Source organism: Protomyctophum bolini (genome assembly GCF_963924005.1).
Source record: "Protomyctophum bolini genome assembly, chromosome: 8".
Lineage (NCBI taxonomy): Eukaryota > Metazoa > Chordata > Actinopteri > Myctophiformes > Myctophidae > Protomyctophum > Protomyctophum bolini.
Genome location: NC_137869.1, coordinates 24,813,318 through 24,835,544, shown reverse-complemented (window position 1 = coordinate 24,835,544; position 22,227 = coordinate 24,813,318). Strand labels below are relative to the sequence as shown.

The 22,227-nt window shown below is 41.7% G+C and overlaps 1 protein-coding gene across 1 annotated transcript in view; it reads left to right on the top strand.

Moving 5' to 3' along the window:
* Positions 1-10,611: 10,611 nt before the first annotated feature.
* Positions 10,612-22,227, top strand: part of LOC308320377 (myosin heavy chain, fast skeletal muscle-like) — a gene marked incomplete at its 5' end in the record, with an annotated part of 40,232 nt that continues 28,616 nt past the window's right edge. The window contains 26 exons of the mRNA XM_080770724.1: positions 10,612-10,665; positions 11,790-11,846; positions 11,959-12,177; positions 13,028-13,171; positions 13,695-13,851; positions 13,954-13,981; positions 14,080-14,194; positions 14,388-14,480; positions 14,589-14,652; positions 15,132-15,230; positions 15,325-15,428; positions 15,750-15,888; positions 17,205-17,323; positions 17,448-17,597; positions 17,693-17,863; positions 18,026-18,329; positions 18,804-18,868; positions 19,010-19,097; positions 19,372-19,489; positions 19,729-19,852; positions 20,078-20,214; positions 20,306-20,561; positions 20,980-21,222; positions 21,498-21,674; positions 21,811-21,956; positions 22,046-22,136. Coding sequence (XP_080626850.1) covers positions 11,971-12,177; positions 13,028-13,171; positions 13,695-13,851; positions 13,954-13,981; positions 14,080-14,194; positions 14,388-14,480; positions 14,589-14,652; positions 15,132-15,230; positions 15,325-15,428; positions 15,750-15,888; positions 17,205-17,323; positions 17,448-17,597; positions 17,693-17,863; positions 18,026-18,329; positions 18,804-18,868; positions 19,010-19,097; positions 19,372-19,489; positions 19,729-19,852; positions 20,078-20,214; positions 20,306-20,561; positions 20,980-21,222; positions 21,498-21,674; positions 21,811-21,956; positions 22,046-22,136 — 3,339 coding nt within the window. The remainder of the gene's footprint in view (positions 10,666-11,789; positions 11,847-11,958; positions 12,178-13,027; positions 13,172-13,694; positions 13,852-13,953; positions 13,982-14,079; positions 14,195-14,387; positions 14,481-14,588; positions 14,653-15,131; positions 15,231-15,324; positions 15,429-15,749; positions 15,889-17,204; positions 17,324-17,447; positions 17,598-17,692; positions 17,864-18,025; positions 18,330-18,803; positions 18,869-19,009; positions 19,098-19,371; positions 19,490-19,728; positions 19,853-20,077; positions 20,215-20,305; positions 20,562-20,979; positions 21,223-21,497; positions 21,675-21,810; positions 21,957-22,045; positions 22,137-22,227) is intronic.

Below are 22,227 nucleotides of genomic sequence, written 5' to 3'. Positions count from 1 at the left end.
CCAATTGATGAATCAGGTCAGCAGGTTTGCACACGATCCCAGCGACCCACGACACTGCCGGTTGGCAAGACTGGCACTTTCTAGAACTGATAAGCTTAAAAAAGAAAAGAAAAATATCAGAATGATCCACGTCTAACTTTTTGCACTTACACAGTACAACTTGTCAAAGAGGAGAGATGTAACTTACGCCAGTGAGCCTTATTGTAAGAGTTAACAGAGCTAGCAGGGAAACCCCCCCACGTCCCGTGCCCAACGTATAGCAGACGCTTCCATGCAATGTGCATGGTGTGCTGTGTGGGTAATTTGTGCATGTGATCTCACCCCGACGTTACAACCTGCCTTTGAGGATAAGAAAAGGCATGTTGTTTGTGAATACAAATGACAGTAAAACTTCCATTATATGTTCCACTAAAGCGGCTGTTCGCAGCTCAATCGTCTTCATAGTATATGGCCTATCCAAGTGCCTTTGAATTCTTCAAGTTCAGTGATTAAACAAAAGTGTTCAGTACCTCTTTCGGGCTTTTTGCCAGAAGTTGTGATCTGGAAAGTAAATTAGTAAATTAACCTTTCATCATTTGAAAAGGGATGAAGGGGATTGTAAATGGTATATTTGGGAAAGTGAATGAGTAATGCGCTTTCCCTCAACAAGCAGTGTCAACTGACCTTGAGCAAATCACTTTGCTCTCCCCGCATTTTGATAAGCTAGGGGGCATGGCCCCGCTTTTGATATCCCCCTAGTGTTTTTTACATTTTTATGTTTCTGCTCAGACTGAATTAAATTAATTTTATTTCGGGAAATATAGACTTTCTGATGTTTCATATTGTTTCATGTGTTTGATAATGGGCCTATGATACTTAAAATGTAAGACATTTCTTTCTGGGCGCCCACGGGCCTCGTGTGTTTGAGTCCCGTTCATGACGACCTTTGCTGAGCTTGTAGATCAGGTTTTTGTTGTACAAAGGGTGTGGTTATGACCCCCCCCCCCCCCCCCCCCCAAGAAAATCGGGACGCTACACTCTACAACCACTGTCAAAGTGCCGTTGAGCAGTACTTATGCCATCCCCAACGCTGCCACTGGAGCTGCTCAGTGGCCAGCAGTACACATGACTCATGTGACTGGACTGTGTGTCACATGACTGCTGGACTGCTCCCAGTTAGTTGTGAAAGTGTGTGTAACATGAAGTGGGGCAAGTGCTACAAGAGAATTTGACTTTGCCGACAGACGGCGTGTGCTGAGGATTTAAGACCTTCCCTGCAATCCCTATGGGTTTGATGTCCTTTCCAGATGGAGAGAGGTAACTGTAACACCCCGAATCTGAACCTACAGTAGGTCCCCTGGGTGGGAAACCAAACCAAATCTACCGCTCAGCCAAAGAGGGAATGCTCACTACAGATAATTGGGCTTGTTTTATGAGCTAGACAGTTTCCTATACCTGGCAGGCTGGCACCATGGTTTAACTTTCTCAATGGAAGATTAGGAGAACACCCTCCAACCACTGCAGATGTATTAGTTATATTGTATTAACATAGGTCTATACTCTACCATACAGATTGGTTAAACATTATGTTTTGTTCATAAGAATTATAGTCCAGGATTGCACGTTTAAAGTATGATAAAAGCAGAACCATCTGAGTAATCAATCCCCCAACATGCGCACACACACACACACACACACACACACACACACACACACACACACACACACACACACACACACACACACACACACACACACACACACACACACACACACACACACACACACACACACACACACACACACACACACACACACACTTTCTTGCCAGAGATACCGACCAGATACCAACGCCTACAGCCAACACGCTGACACTTCACCACGACCTCTCAGCCAGTTGAAGAGGCATGGCTTCTGAATCACACTCATTTGTCAGGTCAAAGGTTAGAATATTGTTTGGTTCAGAGTCACCGGGATCAAATTCCTTCCTGTGTGTTCATGTGTCCATGCATATGTCTGTGTGCATGTTAATCCAGGGGCAGACACTATAACCATGGTTCAGGAGTTACAAGCCGACCTGTGAAACTCTGTCCTGACCGCTGACAGCTGCACCCCACGACTGACACAGCTCATGGGTGGCTACCCTGGCAGTATCGAGAACCATTCAAAGTAACATGACGGCTGCGTCCATTGAAGTACATTTTATCTTTTTCCCCTAATTTTTAGGCGAGTTGATTTTTCTCATGTTTAGCAAACTAACCGCTGCTCTGTAGTAGACAGAACTTGCTGGATGGTCGGTCAGGGAGTCACATGGACCAATCAGAAGGCAGGCAATGTGTCCCTTATGACACTTGCCATGTCATGAAACCATGCAAGGCACCAACCTGCTCATCGGGAGCAATTACTGTAGGGGTTCAGTGTCTTGCTCAAAGACACTTCAACACTAACTCTGGGAGAGCTCAGGATCCAACTGGGAACCTTCTGGTTGGTGTGGCGTCCCACAAGGAAGCATACTAGGGCCTTTACTGTTCCTAATATATGTAAACGACATGACTTCAGCTTGTGACTGCAACTTGTTCCTGTTCGCAGACGACTCAGCACTGCTGGTCTCGGACAGGAACAAACTGCAGGTTGAAAAGACCCTCAGCTCTGAACTCGGTAGAATCTGCACCTGGCTCGCTGATAACAAACTATCCTTACACCTGGGAAAAACTGAATCCATTCTCTTCGGATCAAATAGTAATCTCAAAAAGGCAGATGGCTTCTTGGTTAGAGTGGGTGACGATATTATCACACGGAAGGATAAAATTACCTACCTAGGTTCCATCCTGGAGGCCAATCTTTCCGGTGATAAGATGGCCACCAACGTAATCAAAAAAGTCAATCAAAGAACAAGATTCCTCTACAGGATCTCCTCACTGGTCGACAAAAACACCTTGAAGACCTTAACAGGAGCCCTCGTACAAGGTTTCTTTGACTATGCATCCACCTCCTGGTACCACAGCACCTCAAAGGCCCTTAAAACAAGGCTCCAGACCTCCCAAAACAAACTGGTCAGGCTCCTACTTGGCCTCACCCCCTGAACCCACCTCACCCCTGCCCACTTTGACAGGCTGGGATGGCTTAGGGTCGACGACAGAGTACAGCATCTTGCAATGGGTCTGGTCCACAAGATTCGATACACCACCAAGATACCCATGTACCTGTCTAAATACTTCCTTAATGTAAACGAAGTCCACACCCACAACACCAGAGGGAGTGCAACAAACCATGTACAACCCAGATTCGGCACAAACAAGGGACTAAATTATTTTCGCTCCTATGCGACCAAAATGTGGAACGCCCTACCAACAGTCATTAAGACATGTGAATCCCTAGGCTCCTTCAAAACTGCTCTCAAAGGGCACCTACGGATGGCTGCAATTCGAAACTGGCCTCTGTAAAAGCTGAATTTTTATCTGGATTGTACTATGTTTTTGTATGGACGTGGTGTTGGGTGCCTGCACATATGCACACATGGCATCAACGCATGGTGTTGTGTTCAGGCGCCCTACACTCTGTCTTTCGTTTTCTTTTATCCCCCTGTTCCCCTCACTGTATATATATATTTTCCCTTTTCGCTTCCTATATGATGAATTCCTGTTCTGTTCTTTAACTACATAGAAGTGTCTATTTGTTTGTCTCTAAATGTTTTGATGAATTGAACAATGTGGACCCTGTTGTAAACAAGTGTAAGGCTTAATTGGGTCGTCCACTCACAGTTAACAGTCTTTGTATTGAGTTTGTGCTTGAAATGTACTGTAATTCTGCAAACTGTTAATAAAGATTTCAATCAATCAATCAATCAATGGTAGTGGCTCTACCTCCCGAGCCACTCCTGGGCTGGCTCATAGTCTAACATGAATGTTAGAAGCGCTGACTATAGAAAGAGCCCCAAGGTGCCTTGGGAGAACCGGTTCTGTGAACCTGGCGTGACCTCTCCCGTAAGGTCATACCTGTGGCAAACCGCTCAGGGGCGTCTGCCCGACATGACAAGACAGATTGTGTGTTGTTGTCGTAGTAAGAGGTTCAAGAGCACGCGAGGAGTCCATTCATTCTCCCAGTGCCGTCAAACACATCGGCGGCGAGGAAACACCTGACAAAGGCGAAGATAATTATTTCTGTGCTGCGTTCTTGTGCCGGCAGCAGAACACAATTTAAGAAACAAATTAAAAAGAAGCTCCTTGAGATGAGGGTGGACTCTCGGGTTCGTTCCCAGCCGTCAAATGAGAGGCAGGTTCAAACAGAAGCAGAGCAGCCAATTACTGAAAGTGAAAGGCATAAATACAGTACACTAGTGCTGTACATAAGTCATACCGTAGGTACACTGACATTAAGTTTCAGCACCTGCAAAGGGCATAACTGATTTAATAAATTAAGCATTAAATAGCTTTGTAGTCTGATCATGCAATCATTGCTATACTGTAGCAGAGTGTCTGTTCAACAGCAGGATATAAGATATCCACGTGAACACTAATACTATACATTGAAGTGGATGAATTATCTTTTTGGGGGTTCTCTCTCCTGAGTGTATAAAATGTATATGCTGACCTTAACGTGTATTGTCTACATACTAAATAGCTGATGAGATGCGGGGAGACTCTTGTTACTAGGCCTGTCAAAAAAAAATCGATTCGAGTTAGAATCGCGATTCTAATGCTGTCCGATTCAGAATCGATTCTCATTTTCCAAAAATCGATTTTTCAAAAAAAAAATTTTTTAATTTTTCTTTTCTTTCACAAATGTACCTGTGCATGCAATGCATTATGGCCTGGGTTTCTGCATAGTGCATTTACTACCAGCTAAGCTAAGCCTGCCAATTGTATTTATTTTACACCTGTTTTAATACTAATGTATTGTTCTGGTATTGTGTGAGAAGAGATTTTGTAACTTTTGTACTGGTTCAAATTTGTGCAAGCTAAATACATGAGACATGTTCTTACTCTTGGATTTAACCTTTGTGTGTTTAAATCATTCAGTTGATAAAACCTTTACAATTATACAAGCTTTTTACTAAATGTACTCTGCTTTCATGCCAGAAGACTGGAGTAGATCATGCTAAAATTCTATTTAATTGTTTTTAATAAAATAAAATAAACTGCTTTAGAATCGAAAAAAAATCTTTTTTGAATCGAGAATCGGAAAAATCGAAAAGATCGTTTTTGAATCGAATCGTCACCCCAAGAATCGGAATCGAATCGAATCGTGGGACACCTAAAGATTCGCAGCCCTACTTGTTACTGAACAAACGATGATTATAGAATATATTGGAATATAGTGCTTTAACCTTTTTGAGGGGTGCTAGCCCCTCCTAAACATTGGCTTGTGATCACCCCATAGCGATGATTTATTGATTTTATTGGCTGAGCAAAGTACATATTGAAGCAAAATGTGAAGAAAGAACAGTGAAGACGGAAAAGTGAGGACGCAAATCGTGATTGGCCGGAATGAGATGATAATCATGTATAATGATAAGAGCGACGCTCACAATTCACACGGGTGTGTGTTTTTTTTTATAAAACATAGTGGGTTACAGGTGCAAAACAGTGGGTGAAATGTGTTCTAGGCAAACATTTTGCATGCAGTGCTCCCTGTTATCAACCTGAATTGGCTTGGATGTTAGTGGATATGAATGTGTTTAAAATGAAGGAAGATGATCCCCATCGTCATCATCATAGTTGCTGTTGAGTTGTGGTGCCTTTGAGCAAGACATGCTCTAAAGTGCACCAGTAGAGTTGCTCAGTAGCTAGCTACAGGACACAATAATATTGTATAAAACTGTGCCTCAGGCAGCTTACATGTATGGATGCGTTTAGCCACTTAAGCCCAATATCTTGTGCCATCCCTTAACCCTTATCCCTTAACTTATTTGCCATTTAAAAAAAAAAAAACCTTTTAAAATAGTTCAAATAGCTGATCTACAAGCTCACAATGTCTCGATGTAGATATGCTAATTTAACTATTTTAAAATGTTTTTCAAAATAGTAAAGCATGGCAAATATGTTTAGGGATAAGGGATAAGGGTGGCGCAAGATGGAGCCCTTTGTGTACAACAACAAAAATATCTGATCTACAAGCTCATAGAGCATCACATGCTGAATGAAGTGCTTACCATCAACAAGCAATAGTTGATGTAACCTTCTTCTATAATGAACAAAGGCTAGATACTGATCAAGTTCCCAAAGCAAAACAACTTCCAGACAAACCCTATTAGCCCTGTAACCCTTATTGTTATGACTGGAGTCACATTAGTACAGTGGCCCGACTGTGCCTGCTTAATTGGAACTCTCATAATGCAATGATGACACTGCTGTCATTCCAAAAGGACCTCGGAGTCGCGCTAAAGTCCATTAATCACACTCCCACGTCCCTGGAATTAAACTGACCCTCTTATATATTACTATTACGGGGCCAACGCAATTATATGAGCATCGGCAGGGGTTACACTGTAACCCCTGCCGATGCTCATATAATTGTAACCGTTACAGCATGTGCCAATAATCTAATGAAGGTCCTTGTGGTTGTGATTGTATTTAGACTGAGACAATTCTAATGAGAATGCAAACAAATAAAGACACAGGATGCAGAGTTAGAAGAAACTAATAGGAAAAACTGAACAATAACATGAAGAAAAACTCCAGAAGATGCACGAGTTGAAGTTCAAATTAAAAATACTTTTTTTCTCTTCCTCTTGTCACACTAACTGCTGGAGAGATACTGTACACCCACATTAAGATTAAGGTGTCATCTTTCATGTGTGGAAACAATTTTACCCTTCACATCTCCCGTGTTCATCATGTGTGACATGTACTGTATACTTCACATACATACAGTACATGTCAACACCCATGTGTTAACTTCGCTGTAATTCCACAATGTGATTTGGTTGATGACAACTGGCACTGAGGTGGCGGGGTGGTTTGGGGTTGATGGTGGGATGGGGGGGGTTGTATATTTTGAAATATCTATATTTTTTAAATGTATAGAAAATAAAGAAAATGGGATATATGTACTCGCAAACCCATACAAATTGGTCAACGATTAAAAAATGGTTCCCGACCCTAGGAGTGTGAAGTAGCTATAGCTAGGCCTTGTATACACTAGGGCTGCTGTCATTCTAGAAGAGATCCACGAAAGGATGATGACAAGATTATTCCTCCGATTAACACATCACGTCACATCATATGGTAAGAGGTGCAGGGAGGGAAAATAGATTTTGATCATGACCTAATGGTTCATGACATATAGGCCAAGAGGTGAAATGGGCTGTTATAGCACCGCCATGAGGCGGATTGACACACACACACACACACACACACACACACACACACACACACACACACACACACACACACACACACACACACACACACACACACACACACACACACACACACACACACACACACACACACACACACACACACACACACACACACACACACACACACACACAGGAATATTGTCCTGTATGCATTATCTAAATCAGCGGTTCCCAAACCTTATTGGCCATGCACCCACCCCCCCACATGGAAATATAAATTGCATAAGCTATAGAGAAATATTTCCTATTTATCCACATATATTAACCTGAATATGGCATATATATGCAGCATAATTATGCTATATTCTGCATATACTTGCCATATATTGGCATAATATGTTAATATATTTAAACTAAAACCATAGCACCACCATTAGCCTTTTCATGTCGCTCACCCCCTAGAAGAGGTGCACGCACCACAGTGGGAACCACTGATCTAAATGAATAACTTTCAAGTCGCTAATGTCTTGTCATACCAGAAAGGTAAAGCCATGCGGTGTAAAGTCAGTGTTAGTTCTTAGATTCGTAACGGGGTGACCAAAGGTCCAGCTGTAGACAAACTTGAGTAGGTGATACCTTGCTAATTATTGCTGAACACCACACCACTTAGAAAAGAACTCCTCGATACTAGTTCCACGTCTTACTGCATATCAAGTGGCATATCACTATAATGTGGTTGCCAATGGGAATTAACCACAAAATATTGCATTTGCTATAGCCTACTGTGACAACCATATTCATTAAAACAAGGATCGCTGGAATAAACATTTGTTTTCCTGCAGGGACACTGCCAAGGTGTTCTGCCTCCTCTTGAGAATGCCCTTTTGAGGGGTGCCAGCCCCTCCAATGCCTGGCTTTCTGTGTGCCATCCGTGACGTGACGTCAAGTGTGTGACGTCAAGTGTGTGTCGCCATGACTTCATCATACATAATCATCATGATAAATGATATGTTTTTGTATTGTTTTACAGCACACATTCAAAGGTGAAGATCCTGACCAGGAAATAATAGATAGATTGATTAATGTATTATTGGTTAATAAGTACCCCAATCATTACATTGTCATCACTACTATAAAATAATATACTACTTACTATACCTACAAACCAGCACCCACATAGTAGTTGATTGCCATGCAGTTGTAGTGACTGAGGTGTTGCACACAAGTCATCCCTTCTTAGCCTTTGCATGTTACAGTAGTCTCTCTATGATGCCATCTACTAATAATCCTCACGCTTTTGCATCATTATAATGTTATACTCCATGTGACATTACAATAAACAATAGGCTCCAACAGTTAGCTGTAATAGTCATATCACGTTAATTCCTCCTCACCTGTTAACTTACTAATCGTTGATATAAATGATCTCCTTGAACCGATAATGTATAAGTATGCATAGTAAGTAAAACTAATGTGTTGATGCGTACTGCATCTTCAGAGTAAATGCAGTGTGTTGTTTCTTTGCACCTGATAATTTAAAGGTAAGTTATGAGATTCTCTCTTTAAAAATAAGTGTTAGATATCCTTATATTCTGATACCAATCATTGGTATAGAGTGTTTGTCCCCAACTCTCCAGTTTATCCAATCAGGAGTGAGAACTCATACAGGATAAACAAGTGAAAGGGATGACAAAGACATGAGCAGTCAAACTGGAACACTACTGAAGCTGATAAATGGGTACACTCTGTTCTGATTGGCTGAAGTTGGCAACCACCTGAAGATTGTCTATAGCAATGATTCTGACTACCGGTAATCAGAATATAGAGGGTTTTTTACATCAAAAAGCTAAATATCACTCACTGTGCCCTAAATTAAGTGAATCATGTGCTCGGTGCTCCAGTGTTTTGTCCGCGGTTCATTCTATAAGACTGATAGAACTGTTTTTAGCACATTGTCCTTGTCCTTTTCGAGAGTGCCGACCTCTGTTTGTTTGTGTGGGGAATGGTCGAAGAGCACAAGACGTAACTTGCAAAGCTATAAAGTCAAAGGGCTTAGCACCCAAATCCACTGTCACTCTTTGCCCAAGCTTTAGCATTGCTAGAATGTCAACTCAGCACAATGCCTCACATTGTAACAGCCAGAGAGAGACATAGTCAGCTGTGTTCTACAAAGAAAACAATGTATGGGGGAGAACAGGGGATAAAAGATGAGATGCTTTTTCAGTTCATGGACAAAAAATGTAGCTTTCAATGTAATGAAGCAATACATAGTTAAGGTCCTAACCTAACAAACCTAACAAACATTTTGTCTGGGAATCATGTCAGGAGCTCAATAAAACCTCTTCGCATTGGGGAATAATACAATGTTGTCTCTAGTTTGTTCACTCTTAAAGTTATACTAATATAAGACCAGATAAGATGACATGAGACCTTTATTGATCCCGCGAGGGACATTCAGTTGCCAAAGACAGCACAGCAGTCAATATACAGTTACAGGGCAAGAAAAAGAAGCAAGGTACTGTGTAGATACAGCAGTGTAGAGACAAGACATCACACAAGAAGCATCATCAATAATGAACAGAAATAGTATACCTCAACACAGCTTACATTGTGCAGGACAAAATAAATAATAAGACCCCTTAATGTCCTTTATACTCTAATGAGCTATTGTTACACGCCATGAGCCAAACCATCACATGGCTGTAATGATAAGATCAACGGTCAACCTATACTGGGTCCGTTCTATTTTGTTGTTGTATCACTTGCAAACAAGTGGTGGTTCGTCTTACCCAATGGCCTCAATTTACCCCATTCTCCCCCTCAGCTCCTAATCAGAAAACAAAAGATCAGGAATCTCTGTGTAATTGCAGGTCTCATTTTATTTTCCTGAAGGCTTTTATTTAAAAACTGGACATAATTCAAAGTACACGTGTCCATTTGGATCTCATTGGCTGCCTCCACTAAGCTTCTCCAAGGACTGTGTCCTTCCTTATGCCCCTTGATATAACGTCACGTGTCCCAAATAAATTAACCACACCAAACACTACCACCTAATGAAGCTTACCATCACCATGCCAGTGCCAAACCCCCCGATTATTTTTATATCAAGCCACTGGCAAGACGTCAGAGACATATAAAACCGAAGTTTGCCAAGAAGTATGGTGGCAATGTTGGAATTATAATCCTTGGTACGGATTATTTATAGATTTTAAATAGTTTTCTAGCTAAATGGATGCTAAATGCAATGTCAACCGACAATGAAAGAACCTTTTAAAGGCGTGTACTACTTATAGTTTCTGTGATACAATGCGATGGGCATATAAAGGGTCCCTCCTCCCCATGGGATGGAGCCACAGCAGAGGAGTTTGGGGAGCCACTTGGAGGTGAGTTGAGACTTCACTTGTCATTCATCTCAAAGTAAATCTAATTAGAGGAAAACTTAAATAAATTAGAAAACGAGTCACTATAAAAAAATAAATTATATTTTCTACATTTTCTATTTGTTTCATTTTATTTTGAAAATCAATTGAAAGAAAGGTACACAGTTTATGTTAGCTGCTTGACACTTTGTTCAGTCGTCTTTAACAAATAATATAACCATAAAGGTCTATTATTAAAAAAAAAAAAAAAGTCTGTATGGTACAGTATGTTAATATAAAATGTATACAGTTGCCGTGGTTGCATTTGGTCTACCTGCTCTTTTATTGAGACATCCAGCATCTCGGTCTAGGTTGGACACAATCCTGTTTCTGGTTTGACACCTGAATTGTAAAAATTATATTTCTCCCCAGAGCAAGCAGCCAGGCTTTATTAACTCAGTGGTAAAAATGTCAGCACTTTCACAGAGGACCCGTGGTCACATCCTGGGTAGCTTTCAATGCGTCGCGATGCGACACATTGTGAGCTTGTAGATCGACTATTTTCAAATGTTTTGTAATAATAATCAAAATCTACAAAGTAAAAAAGAAAATCAAATAATTGTAGCAGAGTAAAAGTATAATATTGGCCTCTGAGATGTAAAAAAAAGTATTAAAATGGAAATACTCCAATAAAGTCACTAAATAAATCAATAAAGTCACAACAAAAAAGTTGTACATTTTCAGAATAATCAACAAAACATCTGAATTAGCTGAAATAATATAACGATAAAGGATCTCTAATCTCAGACGTGGAACTATCAAGGAGTCAAGTTGTTCTTTTCTAATGAGTGGTGTTCAGCAATAATTAGCAAGGTATCACCTACTCAAGTTTGTCTACAGCTGGACCTTTGGTCACCCTGTTAGAGTAGGTCGAATCTAAGAACTAACACTGACTTTACACCGCATGGCTTTACCTTTCTGGTATGACAAGACATTAGCGACTTGAAAGTTCTCCATTTAGAATCTAAATGGAGAACTTTCAAGTCGCTAATTTAGATTAATGTAATCTAATATAATCCATGTACTCTGTCAATAATAGTATTAAACTCATGTTTAATTCATCAACATGTTTTATCTTCTCACTCAAGAGGTTGCAGTTGTGAAGATTATAGAAAGGTTCCACTGTTACTGCAAAGCGGGAAAAAGTTGAGTGTTCATTTCCTATTAAAACTAAACAATATAATAGTCCTACATACAGTCATACAGTTATCTGCACCCTATCAGTATCAACACCCTCCATTTGTCTTATTTCTACAGAAAGCCTCCATCATGAGTAACGACGCGGAGATGGCCGTTTACGGCTTGGCTGCGCCATACCTGCGCAAGGGAGAGAGGGAGAGAATCGAGGCTCAGAGTAAACCCTTTGACGCCAAATCAGCAGCGTACGTGTCCGACGTGAAGGAGCTGTATCTCAAATGTACGATTCTAAAGAGGGACGGCGGCAAAGTCACCGTGACAGTGCTGGACACAAAGGAGGTGGGCAAAGGATGGATCTAAATTCAAACGGTGACACACTGATATACTTAAGGACGTGACACACTGCAAGTGTCAATGAGTCAATGACAGATGTCAAGTAGGCCCCTTGTTGGAATTTTAAGCATCAAAGTGTCTCGATATATTTGGCTGCACCGTACCGAATGAAACGGGGGATGTAACAAAAGACACACGCACGCAGGCGCACACGGGCACACACACACACACACACACACACACACACACACACAGAATGTTGGATGTTATGTACATCTGTCATTCCTTTTACTGTCTATCCTTTTTGAATGCAAGCTACTGAGCTACTTGAACATGACCCTTGAACTTGTACCAGGGTACATCATTATACATCATTCATCATCCACATACATATGTTTGCCATTTAAGGCGCTGCCGTCACCAGCTAACTATGTGCACAGGAAGAGGGGTCTACTACACTGTAGTTTCAAAGATAAACGTATTATTTACTAATAACTAATTATTTTTCGGTATCTGAGCAGACCGTGGTCTTTTTCATGAAAGATTTACTCGTGTTTCTCAAAGGGAAAATATAAAGGTCAGACTTTTGAGTGGCATTGATGACACATGACACATCCACTGTGGCCTCAGCCATTGTAAAGAAAAATGGATGCGTTTGATGATGCGAGCAACCGACACAATTTCCAATTTAGGCATTTAGCAGACGCTCTTGATCCAGAGCGACTTACATTTAAGCAAAAACAAAAGCATGGCATACATCACATATATAAAAAGTACTTTCAGCGTGCCAGAGCCTTATAGTACTAACTACAGCAAATGCTAGACATTATTCTAAAGCTGTGTTTTTAACTTTTAGGAAAAGACCGTGAAGGAGGAAGATGTCTCCCCTATGAACCCTCCAAAGTATGACAAGATTGAGGACATGGCCATGATGACCCACCTCAGTGAAGCCACTGTGCTGTATAACCTCAAAGAGCGTTACGCAGCATGGATGATCTATGTAAGTACAGTACAGTACAGTACAGTACAGTACAGTACAGTACAGTACAGTACAGTAGTTACGCAGCATGGATGATCTACGACAGTACAGTACAGTACAGTAGTTACGCAGCATGGATGATCTACGACAGTACAGTACAGTACAGTACAGTACAGTACAGTACAGTACAGTACAGTACAGTACAGTACAGTACAGTACAGTACAGTACAGTACAGTACAGTACAGTACAGTACAGTAGTTACGCAGCATGGATGATCTACGTAAGATTCAATAGCTTCTGAGAACGGTACAGTATTCTCTGACCTGTCGATGGGACCAAAAGAAAAATAAGTTACTTCCTCAAGATAAAAAACAAATGGAAAAAATCATGGCGCCAAAGTTAATTTGCTCATTATTTTGTTAGTTGTAACCTGTGACTGTATTCCCAGGTCCAGCTGATCTGCTGTCCCGGTTAGCTGGAGTGCTCTCTGCTATGTATGCAATATGCATGTTGTTATAACGTTCTCTCTCTTCTCCCCTTCAGACCTACTCTGGCTTGTTCTGTGTGACTGTGAACCCCTACAAGTGGCTCCCAGTGTACGACCAGCACGTTGTAAATGCCTACAGAGGCAAGAAGCGTATTGAGGCTCCACCCCACATCTTCTCTGTCTCTGACAACGCCTATCAGTTCATGCTTACTGGTACGTACTAGTCAGGACAATGTCAAATAAATAAAAAATATATTAAACAGTACATAATGGTTTTGTGCTCTACTAATAGTACCTTTGCTTGACCTTTTACAGATAGGGAGAACCAGTCCGTCTTGATCACGTAAGTTCCTCATGACATCATCTACTGGGGCATTTAAAGATGGAATTTGTAATATCGGCACAAATTGCATTTCTCTGAATCTATGTATTTATAACCAGCGGTGAGTCCGGTGCTGGGAAGACTGTGAACACCAAGCGTGTCATTCAGTACTTTGCAACAGCAGCAGCAGCTTCTACCAAGAAGGTAGAAGTCACCACCTCCGGCAAAATGCAGGTATAACTTTAGGAAATTACGACACACACACACACACACACACACACACACACACACACACACACACACACACACACACACACACACACACACACACACACACACACACACACACACACACACACACACACACACACACACAATAATAATAATAATAATACAGACCAAATGTAATATTTGATGATATATATAGGGGTCACTGGAGGACCAGATTATTGCAGCCAATCCCTTGCTGGAGGCCTATGGCAATGCCAAGACTGTGAGGAATGACAACTCGTCTCGCTTTGTAAGTGCAAAAACAATTTCATATTATGAGAAAACGTGCAGGATGTAGAGGGATGCTAGAAGTGTTACTAAACCAATAAACTACAAATGTTGCTTATATTATACACAGGGTAAATTCATCAGAATCCACTTCGGCGCAACCGGTAAACTGGCCAGTGCTGATATTGAGACATGTAAGTATGATTATGACGTTCACAAGGTACAAGTACAAGGGCTGTCCCCAGAGGGGATTGTGAGGTGCAGCATTTGCACAAAATTCCTTAGTTTTCAGTTCAAGGAAGCGCAATTTGGAACAATCTATACCACTAACATAAGAGTGTCCATCCTTTACATCTTTTAAGGTCCAACTAAAAGGATGGATCATGGACAATCGTCCAAATGTGAACATTTGTAAATAGGCTAAAATGTAGGTTTTATTCGTTTTCTTGAGTTGCTTGTTTTCTGTTTGGGGACTGTATGGGGAAACTAGCATTCCTGCTAAATCCGGAGTATTTACACAGCATTGTAGGTATGTGTTGTGTTAATATGCGCTGTCCCTCCCAAATAAACGTATAAATAAAATAAATAAAGACGATAAATTATATATTCTGATTCGATTTTATCATTATGAGTCATATTATATATTAACAGTGATGTACATTAATGCTTATAGATCTGCTGGAGAAGTCCAGAGTGACCTTCCAGCTTCCTGCTGAGAGAGGATATCATATCTTCTACCAGATGATGACCGGTCACAAACCTGAGATTGTTGGTAGGTTTGACAATGGACTATTGAAGTAGTGATTGCACCAATGAATTCATAAAAACTAATGTTTCGCCCCTTTCTCTTTTTAATGCCGTTTCAGAAATGTGTCTGATCACCACCAACCCCTACGACTTCCCGTTGTGCAGCATGGGTCAGATCGCCGTGCCCAGCATCAATGACAAAGAGGAGTTGGAAGCCACTGACGTCAGTACACGCATTTCGATCTTTCTAATATTCCGTGTGCTCTGCAAAAATAATATTGCCTGAAGTGAGACAGATACTGCCAAATCTTTGCGTGATAGGGACTTTCATTTAACCACTTGAACCCTAGCATTCCGGAGCCAAAGGTCAAGTTTACAAAGTATTGAGGGTTTTAAGTCATTAAATGTTAAATACAAATGAATCCAATATATAGTGGGGTCCCTGCTTCATATCTCTCTCTCCCTCAGACTCAGCTAGGGGTCCTTGGCATGAAAAACATCTAATGTTTATACGTTTAATCTAAACATTTATTTTTAAATCCAGTCCGCTATCGATATTCTGGGCTTCGTTTCCGAGGAGAAGATGGCGATCTTCAAGTTCACCGGTGCAGTGATGCATCATGGAGTCATGAAGTTCAAGCAGAAGCAGCGTGAGGAACAGGCAGAGCCAGATGGCAATGAGGGTGAGCATCTTCAGTCGAGCGACGGTTGTTAGAACAAGACATCTTCACCCCCAAACGGCATGGCTTATTCACACTCATCCGCACTCCAGGAATGCAGAAAGCCAGCTCTCAGCAATCAGCATTGTTGACAGTCCGACAAAGACGGTCTGACAAAAAACAAACCGTTAAAATGACAGAGGCGCACAGAGTCTCACTTGACTTGTGTTGCGTTCACAGGGGCAGATGAAACGATGCAGTCTACCATTCATTGTCAATGGAAGCCAGCGTCATGACGTGTGAACGCACCATTCATCTCCCAAGAACAGATTCCGAGCTGCGCTACTGAATTTCTCGGCAGGGGCATTCAGAACGTTTATACATTGAGATTAGTGGAATGAAAACATAACATAACAGCAGATGGCATAGTATTTTCCTATTTTTTTGGGTTGATTGGATTCCCAGATTGCAGTTGGCCCGTAAACAGGAAATTACTTGTTAGGGCATTTCCTGGTGAGACACTAAACATGATGACAAGCTAAGATGAGTTTCAGTGATGTCATCAGAGTCCCTGATGGCAGAAGACTGGTGTAGATACAGTAGCATATTATGCCATGGTCCACCAGTCTTCTGATGCTATACGCTGCAGTGCACCGCCATCTTTTGGGCAGTGTGCCATGCTATAAGAGGGCATTGCCATCTTCTGGCTAGAATAAGTATACCGTAGTAGTTCACTGTCTTCAGTGGACACCCCTCCCCCCATCCACGTTTAAAAATATCATCCTAATTAGGCTGGGAGGGTTATAACATATTCTGTGGTCTGGCAACATTTTATTACACAATACTGCGTTGTACACCTACTTCCTGTTTACAGCCTATTTGAGCAACGGGAGGCATCATAGATATTTAAAAAATAGATGCCTCGTTGGCCGCTGCAGTTTCTTTGGAACCATGTGTGTTGACGGGAGGGCGGAACAATTTACACTCTGGGGCGGAAGTGTGGAAGGCACGCTACGCCACGCTGCCACTCAAGTGACTACTGGCCAATCACAGCGCATCTATTCCGTGACGCACGCGGAAGCTTGAAGCTTCCGCTTGGCAAGGAATCTCTGGAAAGCTTTTCCCCCTCTCAAAAACACACGCCCCAGAGCCAGAAGAGGCGTCATATCTAGGAGAGGCATCACTGTGCAAGCTTAGGCGAGCAAGTAGCTCGTGAACGCGTGAATGTGTGAACCCTTTCTGATGTTCTCCATCTGTAATCTGTACGCCCACATTCCAATGCGTTAGAAAATATGACTTCACAATAGTAAATTCTGTGTTTTGTTCATGATCTATTTCAGAGGCTGACAAGATCGCCTACCTGCTGGGCCTGAACTCTGCAGACATGCTGAAGGCTTACTGCTACCCCAGAGTGAAAGTGGGAAACGAATATGTAACCAAGGCACAGACTGTGCCACAGGTGAGATACATCATTTACTTTTATTTAATTTGTTTTATTTGATATTGGACAGGACATTTAGAAAAGGAGTAGTGAATATTTTAGAAAACCAAAATATACTGAATTTCACACTCCATTTCCTTAGGTCATGAACTCAGTGGGTGCCTTGGCTAAGTCCATCTATGAGAAGATGTTCTTGTGGATGGTCATTAGAATCAACCAGATGCTGGACACCAAGCAAGCGAGAAACCACTACATTGGTGTGCTGGACATCGCTGGTTTTGAAATCTTTGACGTAAGGGGCATGGACTAGTTTTAGGTGGCAGACTAATTCCTTTTGTCACAATCACTTTAAGACATTACGCTAATCATATTCCCGTACACTCACAGTTCAACACCCTAGAGCAGCTGTGCATCAACTTCACCAATGAGAAACTGCAACAGTTCTTCAACCACCATATGTTTGTACTGGAACAAGAAGAGTACAAGAAAGAGGGCATCCCCTGGGAGCTCATTGACTTTGGCATGGACCTGGCTGCCTGCATTGAGCTCATTGAGAAGGTAATATACATCATGTCATGCATAAATGGAAACATGGGGAGTGAAAAACGTGACCCAGGTAGGATGCGTAGGAAGTTACGTCAGACATTGGTGCTCCATCATTATGGTTTATTTTATTTCTTTGGGTGATTTTATTTTCCTTTTATACTCTCTTCCCAAAAGCCCATGGGAATCTTCTCCATCCTCGAAGAGGAGTGCATGTTCCCCAAGGCTTCGGACACCACCTTCAAGAACAAGCTGTACGACCAGCACCTCGGGAAGACCAAGGCCTTTGAGAAGCCCAAGCCTGCCAAAGGCAAGGCGGAGGCCCACTTCTCCCTGGTCCACTACGCCGGCACCGTGGACTACAGCATCACAGGCTGGCTCGAGAAAAATAAGGATCCTTTGAACGACTCTGTGGTGCAGCTGTACCAGAAGTCTTCAGTCAAACTACTGTGCACTTTGTACCCGGTACCGGAGCCTGAAGGTGATATGTTTAACCATATATGATTTAGGCCTAACCTCGATTAGTCGAATAGTCGACTAATCGATCGAAGGAGTCTAATTTGACTGTCAATGTTTTATTTGACAGAGAGATTGGCCTAATGTGTCAATTAACAAATAGTTTAAAAAAGGACATATACCGCATAACCTGATTTATTGGGAGAAACCAAGCAAGTAATTAAATCAGACATTAAGCACCCCACACAGCCCCGAAAGGAATGATCCTCTATTGCATTATTTTATGTTATGCAATCAGAGTGATTTGACTGCCAATCTCTCTCTCTAATCATATATATAGTATTATTTTCCTGTAGTTGCAGTGTAGTTTTGTCCTATACACTAAATATTAAACTCCCATTGGCAAAGAATGGATGATGTACGATGATAAGAGCCCCTCACTTCACACAGGTGTGATTTGATTGTTTACTATCCACTTATGATTCTAACAAACAAACAGACAACACAAAGAAGGGAGCTAAGAAGAAGGGCGGTTCCATGATGACTGTGTCTGCAGCGTTCAGGGTAAGAACTAAGCATTGTCAACATTATTGTCGGAAGAATTATTGAGATATAATCATATATCCAATATTTCATGTTGGAATTAAAATAAGTGTCACATTTTCACGAATAATAGGCCTACTTGGTTTTATGATATCTCTATAGGAGAACTTGGGGAAGCTGATGACCAATTTGAGGAGCACTCATCCTCACTTTGTGCGTTGCCTCATTCCCAACGAGTCAAAGACTCCAGGTAAACTCGAAGAAAATACAGTTGTAAATAATTCAGGTGATGATTAAATTAAAGGAGTAGTTGACAAAAAAATGAATTACACACCCTTGATGGATTTTTTTTTTTGTCTCATTCCTAAGCCAATAATGTGATGATGGGGTGGCTCGTGGCTGGCCTACCGGAGACTCCGCTGGGCATCAAATTATTGGTTCATGGATGCGACAGAAACAAAAAAGTCGTAGTAAAGTGTGTAATTATTTGTGTCGTAATTAATCACGGAACAACCTCTTCACAGGCCTGATGGAGAACTTCCTGGTCATCCACCAGCTGAGGTGTAACGGTGTGCTGGAAGGGATCCGGATCTGCAGAAAGGGCTTCCCCAGCAGAATCCTCTATGCTGACTTCAAGCAGAGGTGAAGTACTTTTTACAGCAGCATTAGGTCCATAACTATTGAAAGGATCCTTGGCTAATATGCCTTAATGCATTATAATTGCCCTCTATACAACATATTTTTGAGGGGCACTAGCCCGAACAACGTCTGGCTTTCAGACATGATGTCATGTGGCAGCCAAGTTCTTGGGCTTTTAATGTTTGCTTTACCAGGCACAGGAGGAGCGCAAAACACAATGACTGTTAACTCTCACAAAACAGGTACAAAGTACTGAACGCCAGCGCGTGTCCCGAGGGCCAGTTCATGGACAACAAGAAGGCGTCCGAGAAGCTGCTTGGATCCATTGAAGTCCCTCACGATGAGTACAAGTTTGGGCACACCAAGGTAAACACACTGCCAATCTTGTTAATTATAAGAGGGGACTAAAGGTATAGATTTTGAGGTTGAATCATTACAGTTTACATTTTTTTGTGTTGTTTACATGTACAATAATGATTGTGACTTATATCTGTGTTGGGAGCCCCTCGAAAACGAGATGGTACATTCCAAGGGGTCTTTTTCCTAAAAAAGAAACTTGAATCATCAGAGTTTGTATAATATCACATTTAGGTGTTCTTCAAAGCCGGTCTGTTGGGTGTCCTTGAGGAGATGCGAGATGAGAAGCTGGCCGCTCTGGTCACCTTGACCCAGGCTCTCGCCCGAGGTTACGTCATGAGGAAGCAGTATCAGAAGATGTTAGAGAGGAGGTACGTCTGATAACAGTATTTATTTAATTCATGCTTAGTCAAATTTCTAATAAACATTTTAATTACTTCAAATGGTTTTTTTTCCCCACAGAGAAGCCATTTACAGCATCCAGTTCAACGTCCGCTCATTCGTCAATGTGAAACACTGGCCATGGATGAAGCTGTACTACAAGATAAAGCCTCTTCTGAAGAGTGCAGAAACTGAGAAGGAGTTGGTTGAGATGAAGGGCAACTACGAGAAGATGAAGACTGACCTGAGCTCTGCACTGACCAAGAGGAAGGAGCTGGAGCAGAAGCTGATAGCTCTGGCGCAGGAGAAGAATGATCTGGCGATGGCAGCACAATCAGTACGTACACATCTACGGGGAGTACCAGAGTCCTGACATCACTCGCTCATCCCGTGGGTCACGGAAGTTGTTGGGTCATATAAGAATTGTGGTTTTAAGAAATGTAATGTTCAAGTTAATGCAACGGCTGCATGTATAGTATCTGAAAACAGTATAATTGTGGCACTGTCAAGCCCCACTATGAGCTGTCCATGCTATACATCCAGACTAAGGGTGCACTGGTTAAAATCCCTGTAGGCCTATGTTCTGCCTGTAGTGTGGGTTAAGTTATATACTATTTATTTTTAATTATCTTATAGCCTATTGCATGTTGTGTTTCTTTTATGTCTATTCCTTTGTACCTTGTATATGGACCCGAGTCTGCTAATGCAGTTTGAATTGAATACAATATGTTTGACCTTTTCCCACTGAAAATCAGGAAGCGGAGAATCTGTCTGATGCTGAGGAGAGATGTGAGGGTCTTATTAAAAGTAAGATCCAGATGGAGGCGAAAATCAAAGAGACGACCGAGAGACTGGAGGACGAGGAGGAGATGAACGCCGAGCTGACCGCCAAGAAGAGGAAGCTGGAGGATGAATGCTCGGAGCTGAAGAAGGACATTGATGACCTGGAGCTCACCCTGGCCAAAGTGGAGAAGGAGAAGCACGCCACTGAAAACAAGGTTCAGGATCACACATTCTAGTGCCTAAATCTCTCAGGTCGAGACCCAAAAGAGAAATTAGACGTTTGCCCGGACCCAAACTATAGTGAAAATAGCAGCTATTTGTATTAATTATTATATTATCGTTTTATTAATGGAATATTATTGTTTTATTCATCGCATTTCTTAGTTTTGTTTGTTTGTTATAAAATTTGTAATATATTTGTTTTAGGAAAAAGCAGGGATTTGATTTCATTTCAATGTTCTATTTATAACAACATAACATGCATATTCAGGTGAAGAACCTGACTGAAGAGATGGCATCCCAGGACGAGGCTGTCGCTAAACTGACCAAGGAGAAGAAAGCCCTCCAAGAGGCCCATCAGCAGACCCTGGATGACCTGCAGGCAGAGGAGGACAAAGTCAACACTCTGACCAAGGCCAAGGTCAAGCTGGAGCAGCAAGTTGACGATGTGAGTTCAAAATCCCTGTTACTGACCGCACAGAGTGTACAAAACATCCAATGACACATGGCACCCCCATTTATCTACTATTTATTCCTTGTTTACGGTAAATCACTCTGGATTAAGAGTGTCTGTTATTTTGCAGCTGGAGGGTTCTCTGGAACAAGAGAAGAAGCTCCGCATGGACCTGGAGAGAGCCAAGAGAAAGTTTGAGGGGGATCTGAAACTGGCCCAAGAATCCATCATGGATCTGGAGAATGACAAGCAACAGGCTGACGAGAGGCTAAAGAAGTAATGTTAACAACACCATGAAATAGAATGCAAATAATCTACTTGCAGATTGACAATATTTGACAAATACCATGTACTGTATTCCATAGGAAGGACTTTGAAACAAGCCAGCTTCTGAATAAGATTGAGGATGAGCAAGCCATGTCGGCTCAGCTACAAAAGAAGATCAAAGAACTCCAGGTATTTTAAGTGTCTAACATTTAGAATACAATAAAATGACCTGCACACCGTTCTACACTTGCACCATAAGGACAACTTTAGGCAACGTTTC